Below are 18,792 nucleotides of genomic sequence, written 5' to 3' on the forward strand. Positions count from 1 at the left end.
GACCCTTCAGCTGAACTCTTGAACTCACGGGCCCGAGATGAGGCAAATCAAACCAGTCTCGCCCTGGCCACCACAGAAGCGTCCGCAGCAACACCCAGCCCCCCGTCCCCCCTCGCCGCCGCTCCGCTCCGCCCCGCCCCGCCGGGCACGCCGCCGCCGCTACCGCCCGCCCCGCGTCGCTCGCGCGCCCGTGCCCGCCCTCGTACCGCGGCCTCCGCCAGCCGGGAATCTCGCGCGGTTATGCTAACGAGCCGCCACCGCCCCGCCCCTTCGGCTCCCTCCCGCCCTGCGCCCTCCATCTGGGTGGGTGAGCGATTGAGCGAGGGTGAGTGCGGGCCGCGGTGCGCTGTGGGATACTGGCGGTATAAAGTCTATCCTCGGTGCTGCGTTAGCTAAGGGGGCCAGGCAGGAGCGGGGTATGAAGATGGCGGACGCCAAGCAGAAGCGGAACGAGCAGCTGAAGCGCTGGATCGGCTCCGAGACTGACCGGGAGCCGCCTGTGGTCAAGCGCAAAAAGACCAAGGTGAAGTTCGACGACGGCGCCGTCTTCCTGGCCGCCTGCTCCAGCGGGGACACCGAGGAGGTGCTGCGGCTGCTGGAGCGGGGCGCCGATATCAACTACGCCAATGTGGACGGGCTCACCGCGCTCCACCAGGTTGGTTCGGAGCCGTTTCCTACGGGAGGGGCCTGGCCGAGCTAGGGGGCCTTGGGCAGGCGGGGAAGGGGGTGAGGCCGGCCGGCGAAGTGCCCCCCCACCTCGGGAGGAGATGGAGGAGGAAGGGGCCGGAGGCGGCTGCTCTCCCCTCCGCTGGGGGGTGTCGGGGCGGGGAGGGGCCGGGAGCGTGGGGCGGGAGGCGGTGGCGACCGAGGTCAGGCTCGGGGGCGGCCGGCCGGAGGAAGCGACGGGGGAGCGGCCTGGGCCGGCTGGGCTGGAGAGGCAGAAGGCTGCGCTGCCTCCCCGCAGGCCGGTTGTCGGAAGGGGGCGGTTGGGCCTCTCCTTCGCCGGGGAGGAGGTGCCGGTGACCCTCTTTCGCTTTCCCCGCTCGCCTCGCTTCCCCTGTTGGCAGCGCCTCCCTCGGGAGGGACGGGGGCAGCGGGCTCTGCCCCGCGCTGCCGGGGAGGCGGCTGCGGGGACCGCGACAAGTGCCCTCCGGCGGAGGGGCGGCCGCCGGCAGGTGAGGGAAGCGGACTCGCCTCCAGGGTCGCTTCGTCCGGCAGCCTCTTGCCCGGGATCCCGGCAGCAGTTTCCTGCTCCCCCCGTCTCCCCGTTTTGGCAGCAGTTAAGCCGATTAAACCCCGCTGGAGTGTGCGGGCGGCCGTGTGGAGAGATGGATCAGCTATTCCTCTCCGGTTTCTAAGGGGAGCCAGTGTTTTGTTCCGAATATAGAAACGCGTATCAATAAAAGCTTGCTTTCTTTCTTCACTGACGGCTTCTGCCGCAGTGTGGGAGCTGAACTTTCGGGGGAGCGGGGCTCTTGCATTTTGCTCCCGTGCGTTGGAGAGCGGTTAAAAACCGAATCCATATTGCTTTGTTCTGGTGTGGATACGTGGGAGGGGAGTTGGTGCCGAGGGAGGTAACTTTCTCTTGGGGTAGGGGGGCAATGGAAGGGAAACTAGCTGTGAAGTTTCCTCAAAATGGATGCTTTGTGCATGTTGAACTTCATAGCATTCTGATTGGAATCTCAAAACGTTAGCCAAATAAGGAAAGGCTGTGGCAATCCGGAGATAATGCGGGTTTGCCTGAACGGTTTTTTTCTTCTCTAGAAGGCCAAAAGCTTCTGCACAATATTGGACTCGCTGGGTAGCCAGAAAGTAAAAGAAAAGTATCTCTAACGGGCTGGCTTCTCGTTCTTAAGTTTAGAAGTTGTTCAGGTGTAAAAAAAACAAAAACCACCCCAAGCAAATGGAGCTAAGTTAAAAAATCTTCACGTTGACGAGATGTAGGTTGAGCGGGTAGAAATCTTCCCCAAATGGTTAAGTAAGGTAATTAGGACATTGTTGTTACATGGTGTGTTTCTTAAATCCACCACCTCGTTTTTTTCCCCCTTCATCCCGTTGAGATTTTCTTTCAGGGATGTGAGGCTCTACCAAGTTACCCGGTATTAGTGGATAGAATCCCCTCCTCAACAGACGATACAAAGCTCTTACCACTCTTTGCTCTGTTTCCTGTGTATAAGTCATCACTTGCTCCCCTGTAAAGGTTTACTTTCAGTTGTGAGCTGAAGTGGAAGAATGAACGTGTGTTGTGGTTAAGCCTGTCAGCATGTTACCACAGCAGTTACCTGACTTCAGGCTAGCCTGTCACTTCATAGAGAGCTTTTATGTGTTTTTCCTGCTCTAATCAAGTTAGGATTGCTTCATTCTTCCCAGGGAGCTCTGTATTAGAAGTTACACCTTAACTGGTTAGATGGCTCGGTCTGTGAGTTTACTGTACTCCAGTGATTGGTAGGAAGGGATGACGTTTGGCTTAACTCTATTGTTAGAATAAGAGATGAATGCTGTATGAAGTCCACATGGTGTTTTCAGTGTCTTTTATACTGTATATAGTATACTATATACTGAAACTTCAATCAAGATCATTGTGAGCTTACTCTCCCTTTTTTTTTACCTGTAGTCAGCCTGCAGTTTGGAAGGGCAAAGTTTAAGGGAACAGAGGTGGAAGATTTACACTGCTGCTAACATTCTTGTTCTCCTTCTCCCCCTTCCCTTTTCTACTGTGCACACACATCACACCAGCCCATCTTCATCTCTTGACAGTGCCACTGAAGGGTTTTGTTTTATGTTTGGATGTATGGAAAAATAAGCTTGAAATCAGTGAAGCTTCTTAAAGTTCTTGCAGAAGGGGAAAAAACGTTGTCATTGGATTATTAGTTCTGTATGTAATGTTGGGTTCAGGTGTCAGTCTTGTTAAAGACTTGTTTTAGCATATGCTGGAGCTAGGCCTTTAGCCCAAAGGAAGAAACTGGATGCACTGTTCTTCTCTCTGTGGGCTATAGGTGCAATGCATGATATTGCAGCAGGGCAGTGTATATTCTGCTGCAGTATCCTGCATTGTAAACATGCTCTGTGTGTTTGTCTCTCTAACTTCTAAATTAGATCTGAAATTTACAGTCGGGTGTAAGACAGCTTAGTGGAGGTTGAAATGGCTTTAAAATATGACCTTCTAAGACATGCAGGGTGAGAGCTCATTTACACATAGTGCAGCTTTTCTACTGTGCCTTAACAATTGAACGTGAGGGGAATTTGGGAGAAAGAGAAGCCCCAAGGTAAGCTGTGAATTCACAGGTTAATAGTTTCTGCAGAGGCAGGAGCAAAGTGGCATGTTGTGAAATAAAGAGCCTATATAATAATTCCAGTAGACCTGGTCCCTTCTAGGGCAGGCATATCTATTTGGAGTGGGATTCAGTTCTGTCATCCCAAAACCTTAGCACCTGTTCTTCCTCAAAGTTCAGACTCCCTCTTTTTCCTGGCCTTCTGTGAAAGAGGACTTGGTTTGTCAACTGTCATTGGAATTTATTGCTTAAGTGACTGAAAGTAGTTTGTCTAAAATTCACATAGAGCTTTGTACAGGAAAGAGGAGCCCACCCTTTCTGGGCAGCACCATGGGAAGGCTGCATGTGGTGGGGGAGGACCATGATGTGACCAGCTTCCTGTAAGGCTGGATTTCCTGTGCATACTTCTCCCCTGGGAGCACAGGGTGTGCACTGTGGAGTACCTGCAAGCTCCTGATAAAAAAGGCAGCTGAAATGAGACTGTAGTTAGGTATGACAGTTTATGCAGCCTGCTTTTTTAGCTCCCCTTTTACTTTGAGGCTGCTCAGACTTGGAAGGGGGTAACCTGGTTTTTGGCCTCATTCTCTCTGGGTGAGGAAGGTTGGGTGCTGCAGCCTAATTCCACCACGTAGCACAAAAGTAATGTGTTCTGCTGTATTGATCTTGCTTCTCCCTGGGGAAGGTGCTGCTTTGGAGGTAAGATACGGGAAATTGTCTTGGTTGCTTGCACATGGAGTTTGTTGAGTACTATAGGTGTTGCCATTGCTGAAGGCTGAAGAGCAAGGGAAGCTTCTAATTCTTAATGAAGAATTCATGTGGTCTTTTTCCTTATCCAGGACAAGTACAGCTGAATTAAGCAAAGTTCCCTGAAGGCTATATAATACCAGTATTATTCTGCTGTGTACAACGGTGAAACTATTTTACTGACATGATACTTGGGTATTATAGATTCACAGGATTGTTTCAGTTGGAAAAGGCCTCTAAGATCATTGAGTCCAACTGCCAGCACCACCGTGGCCATTAAACCATGTCCCAGGTGCCATGCCTACGTGTTTTGGAGCACCTCCAGGTACAGTGGGTGCACCACCTCCCTGGGCAACCTATTCCAGTGCATTTGCTCAGTTTGCAAGCATAGCAGTATGTGGTATTCAACAGAAATTTTAATTTGATGCCACTGCTGTAGGACTCTGCTGTATTGATCCCTCAGTAGTAATTAAGATGCTGAGAAAGCCTTCACAAGTGTGCTTCCCTGAAGGCTTAACTCTTTCTAACTGATTAAGGACAGTTATTGCTGTTTTAATATTTCCCGTGGGTTCTGCAGGATTTTATTTCTTGGCTAAAAAGTACCTTCCTTCGTGGGAGTTTCTGCAGTAGTTTATGTGAAACATTCTGTCAGGACTCCTGGTGGCATGCTCACAGTACCTGATTTGGTAAAGGATCCTGTTACATTTGGCATGGACTGTCCTCCTTGTTATGACATCCTTTCAAACAGCAAGACGTGATGAAAAAGGGGTGTAAAACCTACCGCCGCTGGATTCCTTTGCCTTGGAACTTGATAGAGAGCATTAAGGCTGCATTGTTGGGATCTTTTTTGGTGAGTGGTAACACAGGTTGTGTGTGGGAGCTGGGGCCACAGCCTGTGGAGCATATTAAGACACGAGAGCAAAGAACAGGTTGCTACAGTCTTAAATTGTTAGGGGTGTTTGCATCATAGCAGCACCCAGCCACCAAGGGTAGGAAGAGTATGGGGGAGTAGCTCAAAGCTGGCTTAATAACCTGCTAGCTATCACTTCTGCACTGCTTCTTTTGGAGAGTGATCATGCTGGTGCTTGTGGTAAATCTGTTAATTTTTCCAGACTGTTAAGTAGGAGATCTTCCTTGCATGCAGAAAGCTTTGTACTTGGTTACGAGCCTGATGTCCAAACCTTGCTGTTCGGAGGGGAGGTAACTTCTGACCTGCCAAATCCCTTCACGTTGTCATCGTAGATGATGCACAGCTGACAATTTGGGAATCATTTTTTCAGCTTGTGTGAGGTTTCTTTTAATTATTATAGTATTATTTTTATGTCTTTAACTACAACCAAGCACAGAAAAATTAGTCCTGAATTAAGTGTAACGTGGACTTCACTCGGCGATTAGACTACAGAGGCACGCTTGTTCAAAATCCCCTTTGTAATAGGAGTTGTTTCTTGTGTGGGCTGGAGCTCTCTCTCCATAGTTACAGTAGCTAGGTTCAGATTCTGCAATAAGTACCTGTCAACTTCCTTCTGATCTTGTTATCCAAGTTGCTGGTTCAGGATGGTTTTTGTTTCGTTTTAACCCTCTGAAACGGAGGCAAGAAGAGCGGGGGAAAAACCCCAACAGCGTGATTCATCGTAAGATACTCTATTAGTGCTGCCTTCAAAAGAATGATGTTCTGCTTGGTGTTTTATAGGAGAAACAAGTAACAATCTGTTCACTCTTTTAAAGGTTTGTTATCTCCAAGTGTCTCTTGGCCTCTTCGTGGCCTGTCAAGTTTGAACCTGGGATTTCCGTGTCTGATTGCTTAGCAGTGTTCATTACGAGGACTATTTCTTGCTCAAAGAGAACAACCCAAGCAACTTTTAGCATATAGGAATTATTTTAAGTGTTTAAAGCATATTTCCATGTTAGTCTGACATTTCTTGACTTTACCTAGTCATGGAGGTAGAGTTTATAGTCAATGTCAGAATGAATCCAGCTTATAGGGCTTACAGAGGCTGATCTTCAGGGACAGTTTATGCTGTCTATACCTATGGATTTCACTGTAGTGTCAATGCTGCTTCTACACTAAAGCTTTATCCATTGTTTCCTGTGTGTTTTGACATATTCTTGATACTTTCAAGAACATTTTTTTCATGAGAAATCATCCAAAAAGTCTTGTAAGAGTAGAGGAGTAGAACCCTCAGCAAGTTTGCTGACAACGCCGAGCTCTGTGGTGCGGCTGACAGCTGGAGGGAAGGGATCCATCCAGAAGGACCTGGACAGGCTGCAGAGCTGGGCCCATGACAACCTCATGAGGTTCAACAAGACCAAGTGCAAAGTCTTGCAGCTGGGTCAGGGCAATCCCAAGCAATATCATCTGCATGTCCAGTTCTGGAGCCTCTGTTCCAGGAAGCATCTGGAGGTGCTGGAAGGTGTCCAGAGAAGGGCCATGAGGATGAGCAGAGGGCTGGAGCTGCTCTGCTATGGAGACAGACTGAGGGAGTTGGGGCTGTTCAGTCGGGAGAAGAGAAGGCTCCCAGGAGACCTTCTTGTGGCCTTCCAGGATCTGAAGGGGGCTCCAAGGAAGTTGGGAAGGGACTTTTGAGGGTGTCAGGGAGTGATAGGACTGGGGGGAATGGAACAAAACTAGAAATGGGTAGATTGAGATTGAATGTGAGGAAGAAGTTGTTCCCCATGAGGGTGGTGAGACACTGGTACTGGTTGCCGAGGGAGTGGTAGAAGCCTCATCCCTGGAGGTTTTGAATGTGAGGCTGGATGTGGCTGTGAGCAACCTGCTGTAGTGTGAGGTGTCCCTGGCCATGGCAGGGGGGTTGGAACTGGATGCTCCTTGAGGTCCCTTCCAACCCTGACAATATTCAGACTGGTTAGAGGTAGAGAAACTAACATGGTGTGGAAGAAATGCAGTTTTGGACAGCTGTAGCATGAGCATCCCCTTCTGGGACTCTTGCAACTGAGAAATAGTGAATTATGCCTTGTTACTGCAACACTGTGGTATCAGTATAGAGTATATACATGTAGGACATGCAGTATGTGTGGAAATCTAGCTAACCTATGTCATATTGTTGCTTAACAGTGTATCTTATTCATTGATCTGGGCAACGGAAGAAGTGCAAACTGGAATGCAGCTGCAAGGCAGTGGAACTGTCAGTAAGCTGGGCAGCTTCTGATGCTGCTGGATGGGTGGAGACATTCCAAGCTGCTTTACTTTGCTATATACATTCCTGAAATGACAGTGAATGGAAAGCATGGCATAAGAGTGGCAGCATTCCTCAGCTGCTTCCTTTCTAGTAATGTCAAGACTGTAGGGATAGAGCAAGAAAGCAAATGATCAGGGTGTTTGTGGGATGGCGGGGGGGAATGTTTCTGGGTTTATTTTATAGGTGCTCTGTTTTGACAAGACAGCTTTTCTGTTTCAGTTGTCTTTTGAGAGTACCACAGCAGCTACAGTGCTTATCCTGGATAAAGGCAATCTTTGACAACTCATTTATAAGACCAAAATTAGAGCAATATGAAGCAGTCTTTGAACAAGACTTCCCCATTTGTGCCTGAGTGGTGTTAGCACTTACCCCCTTAACAATACATTTCAGAGACTAATGGCTTCTAAAGCTACATTAAATTGATTAGTGGAGAGAGGGCTTTAGGAAGAGGGTGAAACCCCTGGAAAAAAACCACTTGCCTAGCAAATGCAGCCTCACTTTGGGCTTACACAAAGAAGCAGGCTTGTCTTCAAGGCTGCAAGTAAATCATTCCTGTAGTCCTGTAACCTCTGAATGCATCTGGTCTATAACTAAGACATAGCCATCTATTTTGGTATAAATATCTGTAAACTGTGGTGGTTATGAATGGTTCCAGATCTAAGCCATTCTGCAGGAGCCAGGGATTGTTGATTTCTTTTATTCCTTTCTCTATTTTAAAGTCAGTCTGAAACATCATTTATTTTTCCCAGGCTATGATTGTTATTTAGGGTCTTCAGCTCAGGCTATCAGAGCTTGCTTTGATGCAGTCAGTTAGCCAGTCAGTGGTGATTACAACACAAATCTTAGTGTAATGATTTATGTAGTTTTACTGTTATTTTACCCTTCTGATAGTGAAGCTAGAAGAGTAACCCAAGTGTCTTCTGTACACATACTCAGGTATTTGAGGTTTCTTGCACATCAGGGGATTACATTACAGTCCTGACCTTGTGTTGTAGACTTGAAATAGGTATGTATATGTATTGACATGAAAAATGGCATATGCATAGGTGTATGCCCTTTTCCATGTCAACTTAATTCTCCTGGGTTTTGGTGTGTTTGGTTTCCTTTCACAGAGCGACTGGGGTGAGTGTTAGCAACATGAAACCTGTTGAAGGGTTCTGCTTCAAACTTCCAGGATGAAATTACCTAACAGAATTTTCCTTAATGGCACAGTTGAATTTTGAGCACTTGGCTAAGGTAAAATAAACCAAAAAATTACCTGGTGGCAAAGGTGAACACAGCTGTCTGGTGTGTTACACTGATGCACATGCATGGACAGTGCTGCTTTCTGAAATGCTTAACTTGGTTGAAGTTTTCACTGAGAAAGCCTGAACATGAGCCAGCAGTGTGCCCAGGTGGCCCAGAAGGCCAATGGCATCCTAGCCTGCATCAGCAATAGTGTGGCCAGCAGGAGCAGGGAAGTCATTGTGCCCTGGACTCAGCACTGGTTAGGCCACACTTTGAGGACTGTGTCCAGTTCTGTGCTCCTCAGTTTAGGAAAGATGTTGAGTTGCTGGAAGGTGTCCAGAGAAGGGCAACAAAGCTGGGGAGGGGTTTGGAGCACAGCCCTATGAGGAGAGGCTGAGGGAGCTGGGGTTGCTTAGCCTGGAGAAGAGGAGACTCAGGGGAGACCTTAGTGCTCTCTACAACTCCCTGAAAGGAGGTTGTAGCCAGGTGGGGGTTGGTCTCTCCTTCCAGGCAACCAGCACCAGAACAAGAGGACACAGTCTCAAGCTGTGCCAGGGGAGGTTTAGGCTGGAGGTGAGGAGAAAATTCTTCCCAGCAAGAGAGATTGGCCATTGGAATGTGCTGCCCAGGGAGGTGGTGGAGTCACCATCACTGGAAGCGTTTAGGGGGAGACTGGATGAGGCCCCTGGTGCCATGGTTGAGTTGATTAGATGGTGTTGGGTGATAGGTTGGACTTGATGAGCCCTTCTACCCTCCAACAGAGCAACACCTGCTTCCAACTTGGTGTCGTCTGCAAACTTACTAGTGGTGGACTTAATCCCCTCCTCTAGATCATCAATAGAGATACTGAACAGGATTAGGCCCAACACTGATAATTGTGACTCCTGTTGTTTAGTAGTAATCTCATTTCTATCAAGCCATATAAACCAGTGTTTTTTAGGAACCTTGCCAAACTTCACAGTTTTCTACCACTTTTATTTGTTCAGCTGCTGCAACTTGAATTATTTTAGGTCCCGATGCTACGAATTTTGTTCCTGAGGACTTTGCACTTTTTCTCCTACTCAGCAGAAAACAAAAGTTTAACACTTCAGCTCTGAAAGGATTTTTGTGCAATGTCAGTTTCTTGGCTTCTGAGCAGAGAGGGTGGGCTGTATTAACACTGTGGCTGTCAGTGGGGTTTTGTTTGTGAATCTCCCTGGGCATGGCTTTCTGGTCACTGGTTTTTCTACTTGCTTGTGGGCAGCCTACCCAAGAGCTTTTCAGATTGTTTTCTCAGCAGTTGAAGAGGATGCTGTGTTCCATATAGCATAGTAAAAAAGTGCTGGTTGCCATCATAGCTCTGTGTTTGCAAGTTCAAGCAGGGTTTTGGGGTTTTAGAGTGCTGTTTGTTACTCTCCACCATGACTGTAAGGCCTAGTGGGGGATCTAAAGGACTTAGATGGTAGTAGTTTGCGAAAAGACAGGCCTAAGTTAGAGGAGCTGCAGTTGGGTTCCAGAAGGGAGGCTGTCTTGGTAACACATACCAGTGCTGGATGCAACTGCAGATGCTGATATGAAGTACAGAAATGCTGGCAGTCTCTGACTGCTTGTATATAGGAACTGGTGTTTAAAAGAGTTATTACTTGTTTTGCTGAAAGTAGGATGAGAGGTGTGGGGGATTTTATCCTTTCCTTCATTTCCTCTAGGGAGTTGCCCTTGAATTTGATTATCCTAATGCTGACCTCTATATGTCATTATCCTTCACTTAAAACTAGTAATTCCTGCCTAAGTCCTTGCTAATGGCCTAGCTTTGCACTAATGAATAGCAATGATAGTCTAATTTCATAGGACTGCTGAGTTCAGTGTGCTGTTCCAGTGTCTGAGTAGTGTTAAAGACACTGCTGTTGTATGATGGACGTGCTGGAAGGTGTCCAGAGAAGGGCCATGAGGATGAGCGGAGGGCTGGAGCTGCTCTGCTATGGTGAGAGACTGAGGGAGTTGGGGCTGTTCAGTCTGGAGAAGAGAAGGCTCCCAGGTGACCTAATTGTGGTCTTCCAGGATCTGAAGGGGGCCTACAAGAAGGCTGGGGAGGGCCTTCTCAGGAGATCAGGTAGTGATAGGACTAGGGGGAATGGAATGAAGCTGGAGGTGGGGAGATTCAGGATGGATGTGAGGAGGAAGTTCTTCCCCATGAGAGTGGTGAAGCTCTGGCATGGGTTGTACAGGGAGGTGGTTGGGGCCCTGTCCCTGGAGGTGTTTAAGCCCAGGCTGGATGAGGCTGTGGCCAGCCTGCTCTAGTGTGGGGTGTCCCTGCCCATGGCAGGGGGGTTGGAACTAGATGATCCTTGTGGTCCCTTCCAACCCTGACTGATACTATGATACTTCCAAAAAGCTCAGTGCAGACTGGGCACTTTACTCCTTTTCTGCCCACCCAGGAGCCTGAGTATCATGGGGTGATAATTGTAGCTAGTTTAGTACTGTTGATTGGAGGAAAAAAATACTTGGTGTCAGCTACTCAGTTTGTGATGGTGATGTAGTTTACTTCTGCCTCTTTGGCATTACCAGCATGTCAGATCTAACTTCCATTTTCATGAAGGGATGAAGATACTGATGTCACTGGCAGCAGAAGCCTATTTCCATGTAGCTGACCTCTTTGCCTTTTTTCTAGTGCAGCTCTTTTGTGGCAGCCTGAGATACTGCTCCTTAGGGCTACAAAAATTGAAACCTTAATTGCTGGAGTCCATTCAGTGTACCTGAATTCTGAAATGCTACTGCTCCCCACAGTCCCTCAGAATCCAAAGGTATACTGTGTTCACAGGTGCAAGTATAGCACAGATGATGGAAAGTCTGCTTCAAGAAACAGAGGTGCTAGGTGGGTCTGTGGTACTTCCTTAGCGTGCCTGAGACAGGTTGCTTGAGTTATTTTCATTCCTGAGGAGGTCTGTTTGATTTGTCTTCTTGCTAGTGACAGGTGAGCTGCTACTCAGATTTGGTTTGTTCATTTTGGTCTTAATGCCCAAACTTTCCCCAAAGCATTTGCATATCATACTGCTTTGAATAAGTCCATACTCAGATGTGTTATTTCCCTTCTGCCTTCAAGGGTACCACCCTGACAGGGTTTATTAAGGACTAGTGCAAACGTTTAATGCGGTTTGGAGTGTGGTTGAATGCAGTGCTTCAGTAAAATGAGTGTGTGATCTGCTCTGGGGCGGGGGGGGGTGCTGGACTGGATGAGCTTTCAAGGTCCCTTCCAACCCCTAACATTCTGTGACTCTTGGAATTCTGATTTTTGTTTTAAACTTTATTTTTCCTTAACCAGCATTTGCAGCCTGTGCTCTGGAAAAGTAAACCTACGTAGCAGCCACAGCTTTCAGTAGCTGGCTGTGTTTCTGGAGGTGATGGGAGGCCTAGAACTGATTAACCAGTTCCTTTAAGTAGGTCCTTTGTTTTGCATCTGACAACTGAAATTGACACGTGAACACCTTTTGTACATAGCTGGTGTGGGGTGTCCAGAACGCTGCAGTAACTGCGGGTTCCTGATGCCAAGTGCCGTTATGCAGCGTGGGGTAGGGGTTGGAAGGGACCTCTGGAGATTGTTTAGCCCAACTCCACTGCTGGAGCAGGGTCACCCAGTGGAAATCGCATGGGAAGGCATCCAGGTGCCTTGTGAATGCCCCCAGAGATGGAGATGGCAGAACCTCTTTGAGCAGTCCATACCTCTGAAGTGAAGGCTTTTTTTCCTGGCCTTTACATGGAACCTCCTGTGTTCCAGCTTGCGTCTGTTTCCCCGTGTCCTGGACACCAGTGAGAAGAGGCTGACTCCCTCCTCCTGACACTCATGCACTAGATATTGATAGTCATTAATGAGATCCCACCTCAGTCTCCTTCTCTAGGCTAAACAGACCCAGCTTTCTCAGGCTTTCCTCATAAGGCATGTGTTCCAGTCCCCTAATCATCTTAGCAGTTCTTTGCTGGACTCCTCCCGGTGGTGCCTTGTCCTTCTTGAACTGGGGGAGCCCAGAATTAGATGGAGTGTTCCAGGTGAGGCCTCACCAGGGCAAAGTAGAGGGGGAGGACTTCTTTTCAGAACCTCCCAGTTTCTGCCTAGGATGACAGATTTCCAACTGCAACTCAGATAAGCCTACCTTAACCATTTGCCTGGACTACTCTCTTGGTTCTGGCCTAATCATCTATCCTATCACCAAGGCAGGAGTAGTACTGTAACCTGAGATGATGCTTCTCTCCATTTTCACTGCAGCAGAGGGACAACTGGGAATAAAGAGGGCATGCTGCATTGGTTCAAGATTTTTTTTATTGTGATGTGGCAGACAAATTAGCTGGATGACACATTTGTGAGGGAGTAAAATAAATTTAGGTGTACCTAGAACTGTCATCTGGTTTTGCTCCAAGAAGCCTACCCACGTGAGACTCCCTGTACTTGTGAAGAAGTTGCCATTGCTTTCTGAAGCCTAATAATTGGTAGGTTCTCCAGCATAAGGAACATGGAAATAGGAGAGCTTTTCTGGATGTGTATGGAGTGGTTCCTTCTGGGGAAGGTCAGCAGTTAGGTGCAAGCTTCAGTTTGACTTGGTAAAACTTTACGAAAGCCAGAGATACAAAATACTTGATTGAGATAGCAGATTTCAAAAGCTGTTGATGCTGTTGATTGTTTGATGTTCTTTTTAAGATAGTGACTTGTCATGCCAGGTGTGTGTGTTGGGTAAAAACATGAAACCCAGAAAATTCTGGTGTGGAAAAACTTATCTTTAATAAGACTACTATGATGTGTTTTTCTATTTCATCTTCCCCCCCCCCCCAACATATAAGTAAAGCATCAGTAGAAATGGAAGGCATGCAGACTGTGAGGATTCCAATAAAGCACTCAAAAGTGAAGCCTTGTTGGCATTGGAGCCATAGGTTCTTCAGTGACATAGTTAGGCTGGGGTCAGAGTGGCTGGAGAGCGACCAGGCAGAGAAGGACCTGGGGTACTGGTTGATGGTTGGCTGAACATGAGCCTGCAGTGTGCACAGGCGGCCAAGAGGGCCAATGGCATCCTGGCCTGCATCAGGAACAGTGTGGCCAGCAGGAGCAGGGAGGTCATTCTGCCCCTGTACACTGCACTGGTTAGGCCACACCTTGAGTCCTGTGTCCAGTTCTGGGCCCCTCAGTTTAGGAAGGAGGTTGACTTGCTGGAAGGTGTCCAGAGAAGGGCAACAACATTGGTGAGGGGCTTGGAACACAAGGCCTATGAGGAGAGGCTGAGGGAGCTGGGGTTGCTTAGCCTGGAGAAGAGGAGGCTCAGGGGAGACCTTCTTGCTCTCTACAACAACCTGAAGGGAGATTGTGGACAAGCAGAGGTTGGTCTCTTCTCCCAGGCAACCAGCACCAGAACAAGAGGACCCAGCCTCAAGCTGTACCAGAGGAGATTTAGGCTGGAGGTTAGGAAGAAATTCTACAGAGTGAGATTGATTGCCCATTGGAATGGGCTGCCTGGAGAGGTAGTGGAGTCACCATTATTTGAGGTGTGTAGGGGGAGGCCTGATAGGGTGCTTGGTGCCATGGTTTAGTTGACTAGGTGGTGTTGGATGCGATGATCTTGAAGGTCTCTTCCAACCTGGTTTATTCTATTCTATAGTTTATCATTGACTACCCAGAGGTATGAGTCAAAGTGTTTCTTGAACTGGTATGCAGTTTCCCTCTGTTTGGAGATCCTCCAGGGACTGTGTCTCAGCACCTCTTTGCTTACCTGCCCATAGAGTAGCAAGTTCTTAGTCTTTTCTAGATAGAAAGTCTTGTGATTGTTTGGAAGGCTTTGCTGTCTTTCCTCCATGTTTTTGAGCACTTTGCATTTCTTCTCTATAATTATCCAATGCTATTTTCTATATCCTAGTTAAATGACTTAATATGGGAGAATTTTGGTGGTGGGGTTTTTTTTTTTCTTTCCCTCTTCATTTTGCTGTGTCATGTTTGACTGCTGATAATGTCTTTGATAACATTCTTTGCATTCTAGTAGTACTTGGAGTTTATGCAGAGTTTAAATAGCAGCCTAAGTCAACTGATCTGGACTGCTTTGTTGTGACTTAAATTACAAATATCACTTGGCTATTAAACCCATTTAAACCTTAAGCCAGAGCCTTCCATTTTTGAAACAAAGGTGGTTTCAAAGCTGGTTTCAGATGTTTGTCAGTTGAGCTCATGTAATAGACTGTAAAACTGAGGAGTGTCATTTAACTGGGAATGACATCACTGGCTTTGATATCAATACACTTCTCTACTAGCCTTTGGTAGCAGCCTGTGATTCATGAGACCCATGCTGCCTTGTACAGTTGCATAAGTTGCTCTTGGAAGATATTCCTAGTCCTAGACAAAGGTGGGCACAAGGAAAGACAGCAGGAAATATTCCCTGGTTCATAAGCTAGAACAATGAGAAGGATATATTTTCCCCCAATCTAGGTAAGTTGTCCATTTTTCTGTTCTTCTGTCTCCTTGCTCTGCTTGTGTTTTACAAACTGGATCTTGGCAAATTTTCACCCTCTAAGGTTTCATAAGTGGGTAGCAGTGGTTAGATATTTGTGCTTTTAGAGCTATAAAGAAGCCTCTGCAGTCAAGTCTGATCTGTAGAGTGGTAAGAAAGATGCTTGTAAAAACACAGCATGTACCCTACTTTGATTAATTTTTTTTTATTATTATCTTTTTGCTTCCAAGGAGTCTCATAAGGCAGAATGTGGAGGAACTGAATGTTATCAGAAGTAGCCAACATAGATTTACCAAGGGGAGGTCATGTCTGGCTAATCTGATAGCCTTCCATGAAGGCACGACTGGATGGATAGATGAGGGGAGGGCAGTGGGCATTGTCTTCCTTGACTTCAGCAAGGCTTTTGATACCATCTCCCACAGCATTTTCATAGACAAGCTTAGGAACTAGGTGTTAGATGAGCAGTGGGGTGGTTTGAAAACTGGCTGAAAGAGAGAGCTTGGTGGGTTTTGGTTAGTGGCCCAGAGTCTAGTTGGAGGTCTGTAACAAGTGGTGTTCCCCAGGGTTTAGTACTGGGTCCATTCCCGTTCAATATATTCATGACCAGCCTGGATGAAGGGATAGGCTGTATCCTCATCGAGTTTGCTGATGACACAAAGCTGAGAAGGGTGGCTGACACACCAGAAGGCTGTGCTACCATTCAGCAGGGCCTGGACAGGCTGGAGAGTTGGGCAGAGTAACCATAAGAAGTTCAACAAGGGCAAGTGTATGATATTGCACCTAGGAAGGGAAAACCCTGTGGATCAGTACAGGTTAGGGGCTGACCTGCTGGAAAGCAGCTCTGGAAAAAGACCTGGCAGTCCTGGTGGACAGCAGGATGACCATGAGCCAGTAATGTGTCCTTGTGGCCAAGAAGGCCAATGGCATCCTGGGATGCATCAAGAAAAGTGTGTCCAGCAAGTCTTCCACCCATGCTGAGCTTTGGTGAGGCCTCATCTGGAGTATTGTGTCCAGTTCTGGGCTCTCCAGTTCAAGAATGACAGGAAACTGCTTGAGGGGGTAAAGAAAAGGGCTACAAAGATGGTTAGGGGACTGGAACATCTCTCTTATGAAGAAAGTCTGAGGGTCTTTTAGCCTGGAAAAGAGTGAGGAGGGATCTTAACAGTGCTTATAGATACTTAAAGGGCAAGTGTCAGAAGAATGGGGCCAGTCGTCTTTTAGTGATGCCCAGTGATAGGAGAAGAGGTAACAGGCACGAACATAGCAAGTTCCATCTAGGCATAAGGAGGAACTCTTTATTTTGAGGGTGGTAAAACATTGGAACAGACTTCCCAGAGAGCTGGTGAATTCTGCATCTTTGGAGTCATTCAAAACCTGCCTGGCTGCCATCCTGTGCAGCCTGCTGTAGGTGAACCTGCTGTGGCAGGGGGGGTTGTACAAGGAGAGCTCCAGAGGTCCCCTGCTGTTCTACAAGTCTATGAATGGTTTGTTTACTTGCTTTGGGGGTATCAGCAACTATTGAGACATAAGATCTTTACACTGCTGCTCCTTTTGGTTTCATGAGGATGCCTAAGGTGACACCTCATGCATCCTCCCACTATAAATTTCTCTCTGGAATGCTTTAGCTCTGCTTAAAGCAAGGGATAGCGGAAGGTGAGGAGTTGTTCCTGTAAAGCCTGTTATGTGAAGCAGAGATTTCTGTGAGCTCTTGCTTTTGTCCCTTTCAGTGTGTAGATTGGGAAATGTTTCTGGCACTTCCAGTGGGTCTTGATTCATTGAGAATATTAATGACTCCATTAGGCTGTTTGCTTCCTTACTGGAAAATATTTCTAGGTGAAGTCCACTGTTAGTAATACCCCAGCCTTAGAAGTTGCCTATAAGAATTCTTCCTCCTCTTAAATTCCTATTTTAAGATGCAGATAACTTTCCTGCTTTAGGCACAATGTGGTGTGTGGGTTCTCTGCAGTTTTCTTGAGTTCTGAATGCAAGACATTCTGAATAGAAATTCCAGCTACTTCAGTGAGTGAATTCTATCAGCCAGTGGAACTTCACTCCATGGTAACATGATACTTGGAGGGGGGGGGGAAAGGTTATTAGCTGCTGTAGTGACTACTGCAAAATGTTGTCAGGCTCTTGGAGGAAAACATGATTCCCTCCTTACCTGAAACACTTTAGTCATACAACAATAATACTGCTGCCAATTCAGAGGAGGATGCTGAATGAAGGGAAGTTGCTGCTTACAAGATTATGCTCATAGATGAAGGGTGAGTAGCACACTGTTGGTGGCCTGCTGGAATAACTAGGGAGAGATTATTTACTTGCCCCACTTGCTTTGTCAGGTTGGAGGGAAGGAGAGCAGCACTTAATTTGTCCAATCACACCTTCAGGTTGGCACAGTGCCTAAACTGAAAGACACCACTTGGCAGCAAGTTGCTGGCCAAATGGACTGATCCATCTAGCCAGCAGGGTCTATGTTGCTGCAGTTGAACCAGTAGCTAGCTTTGGCTACTTTGCTTTCTGGTACTAGAAAATGTACTCTGAGGCCTGTTTGACCTGAAGCTTTTGGCTTGTGATCAGGATTATCCCTTTGGCTCTGACACAGATACTGGCCCCAGAAACAAGAAAGAAAGGGAAGTGCTGCGTCTTGCTGAAGGAGGGTGCAAAATGTCATATTGCACTGGTTATGGCAAGGGCTGTAGGAGTAGTGATAGGAAGTAAAGCTTGCTGAAAAGCTTGTGAAGAAGATGCTGTAGTTACAAGCACATGTGGAGAAGAAGAGTTCTATTTTTACAGCAGGAAAATGCCTCCTTTATCAGGAAGTATCAAGAGATTGTAGCCAAGAGCAAACTCAGTGTTAGGATTTTTGTCTACTTCTCAAAGTATTTGGAGGCATCTTTCTGATCTGTTCTACTTCAGGAACTTTCAGTTTCTAGCCCAGAGAGTTAGTGTGGTTTTAAAACAAGGTGCTGTGATAGTTATGGTGTAAGTGTATGTGTTTTTCTCCCTTCCCAATCCCAGTATGAACTACAGTCATGGTTAATAATTCTTGACATTCTGAGTGACTTTCCTTTGCAGGATTAGGAAGTGTTTCCTTGCCATGTAGTGTGACTCTCATGTGGCACCCCTTGAGTTCAGAGTTGAATAAGGAGGTGTGCTCTAGATCCTTCAGGTGTATGGTAGTGATATAATTAGCCTGCAATATCTCCATGTTGTTAGTAGGTCTTCAGACTGGTTTTACTAGTTTTTAGCTGCCTAGACTAACAAACAGCACAGGTGCGTAGCTGGCTGACAGTGCTCTTCAGCCACAAAACAAATAGTGCAAATTTTGACTGGAATTGTTTATCTGAATCTTTGCTGCAGTAGACTCTCACAGCATTCTTTGAGCTTGAGAATTGAAGTGAGTATGTCAGCATTGACTTTAAGAAGGGTGTTGCAACTGTCGGGCTTTAACTTTTGTCCTCTAACTTGTTTGTGTTGGATTTGATCTGTGACTTCAATATATAAACTACATAGAATGAAAGATTTGTGAGTTTTCTGTATTTCATAGTATCAGTCAGGGTTGGAAGGGACCACAAGGATCATCTAGTTCCAACCCCCCCTGCCATGGGCAGGGACACCCCACACTAGATCAGGCTGGCCACAGCCTCATCCAGCCTGGGCTTAAACACCTCCAGGGACGGGGCCCCAACCACCTCCCTGGACAACCCATGCCAGGGCTTCACCACTCTCATGGTGAAGAACTTCCTCCTCTTGTCCAGCCTGAATCTCCCCACCTCCAGCTTCATTCCATTCCCCCTAGTCCTATCACTCCCTGATCTCCTGAGAAGTCCCTCTCCAGCCTTCTTCTTGCCCCCTTCAGATACTGGAAGGCCCCAATTAGGTCACCTGGGAGCCTTC

The 18,792-nt window shown here is 47.1% G+C and overlaps 1 protein-coding gene across 1 annotated transcript in view; it reads left to right on the forward strand.

The window, feature by feature from the left end:
* The first annotated feature begins 311 nt into the window (after window positions 1–311).
* PPP1R12A (protein phosphatase 1 regulatory subunit 12A) overlaps window positions 312–18,792 on the forward strand; it is a 152,420-nt gene continuing 133,939 nt past the window's right edge. Inside the window, exon 1 of the mRNA XM_054173838.1 lies at window positions 312–655. Coding sequence (XP_054029813.1) covers window positions 419–655 — 237 coding nt within the window. The 5' untranslated portion in view covers window positions 312–418. The remainder of the gene's footprint in view (window positions 656–18,792) is intronic.

This window comes from Dryobates pubescens, chromosome 27 (genome assembly GCF_014839835.1).
Source record: "Dryobates pubescens isolate bDryPub1 chromosome 27, bDryPub1.pri, whole genome shotgun sequence".
NCBI lineage: Eukaryota > Metazoa > Chordata > Aves > Piciformes > Picidae > Dryobates > Dryobates pubescens.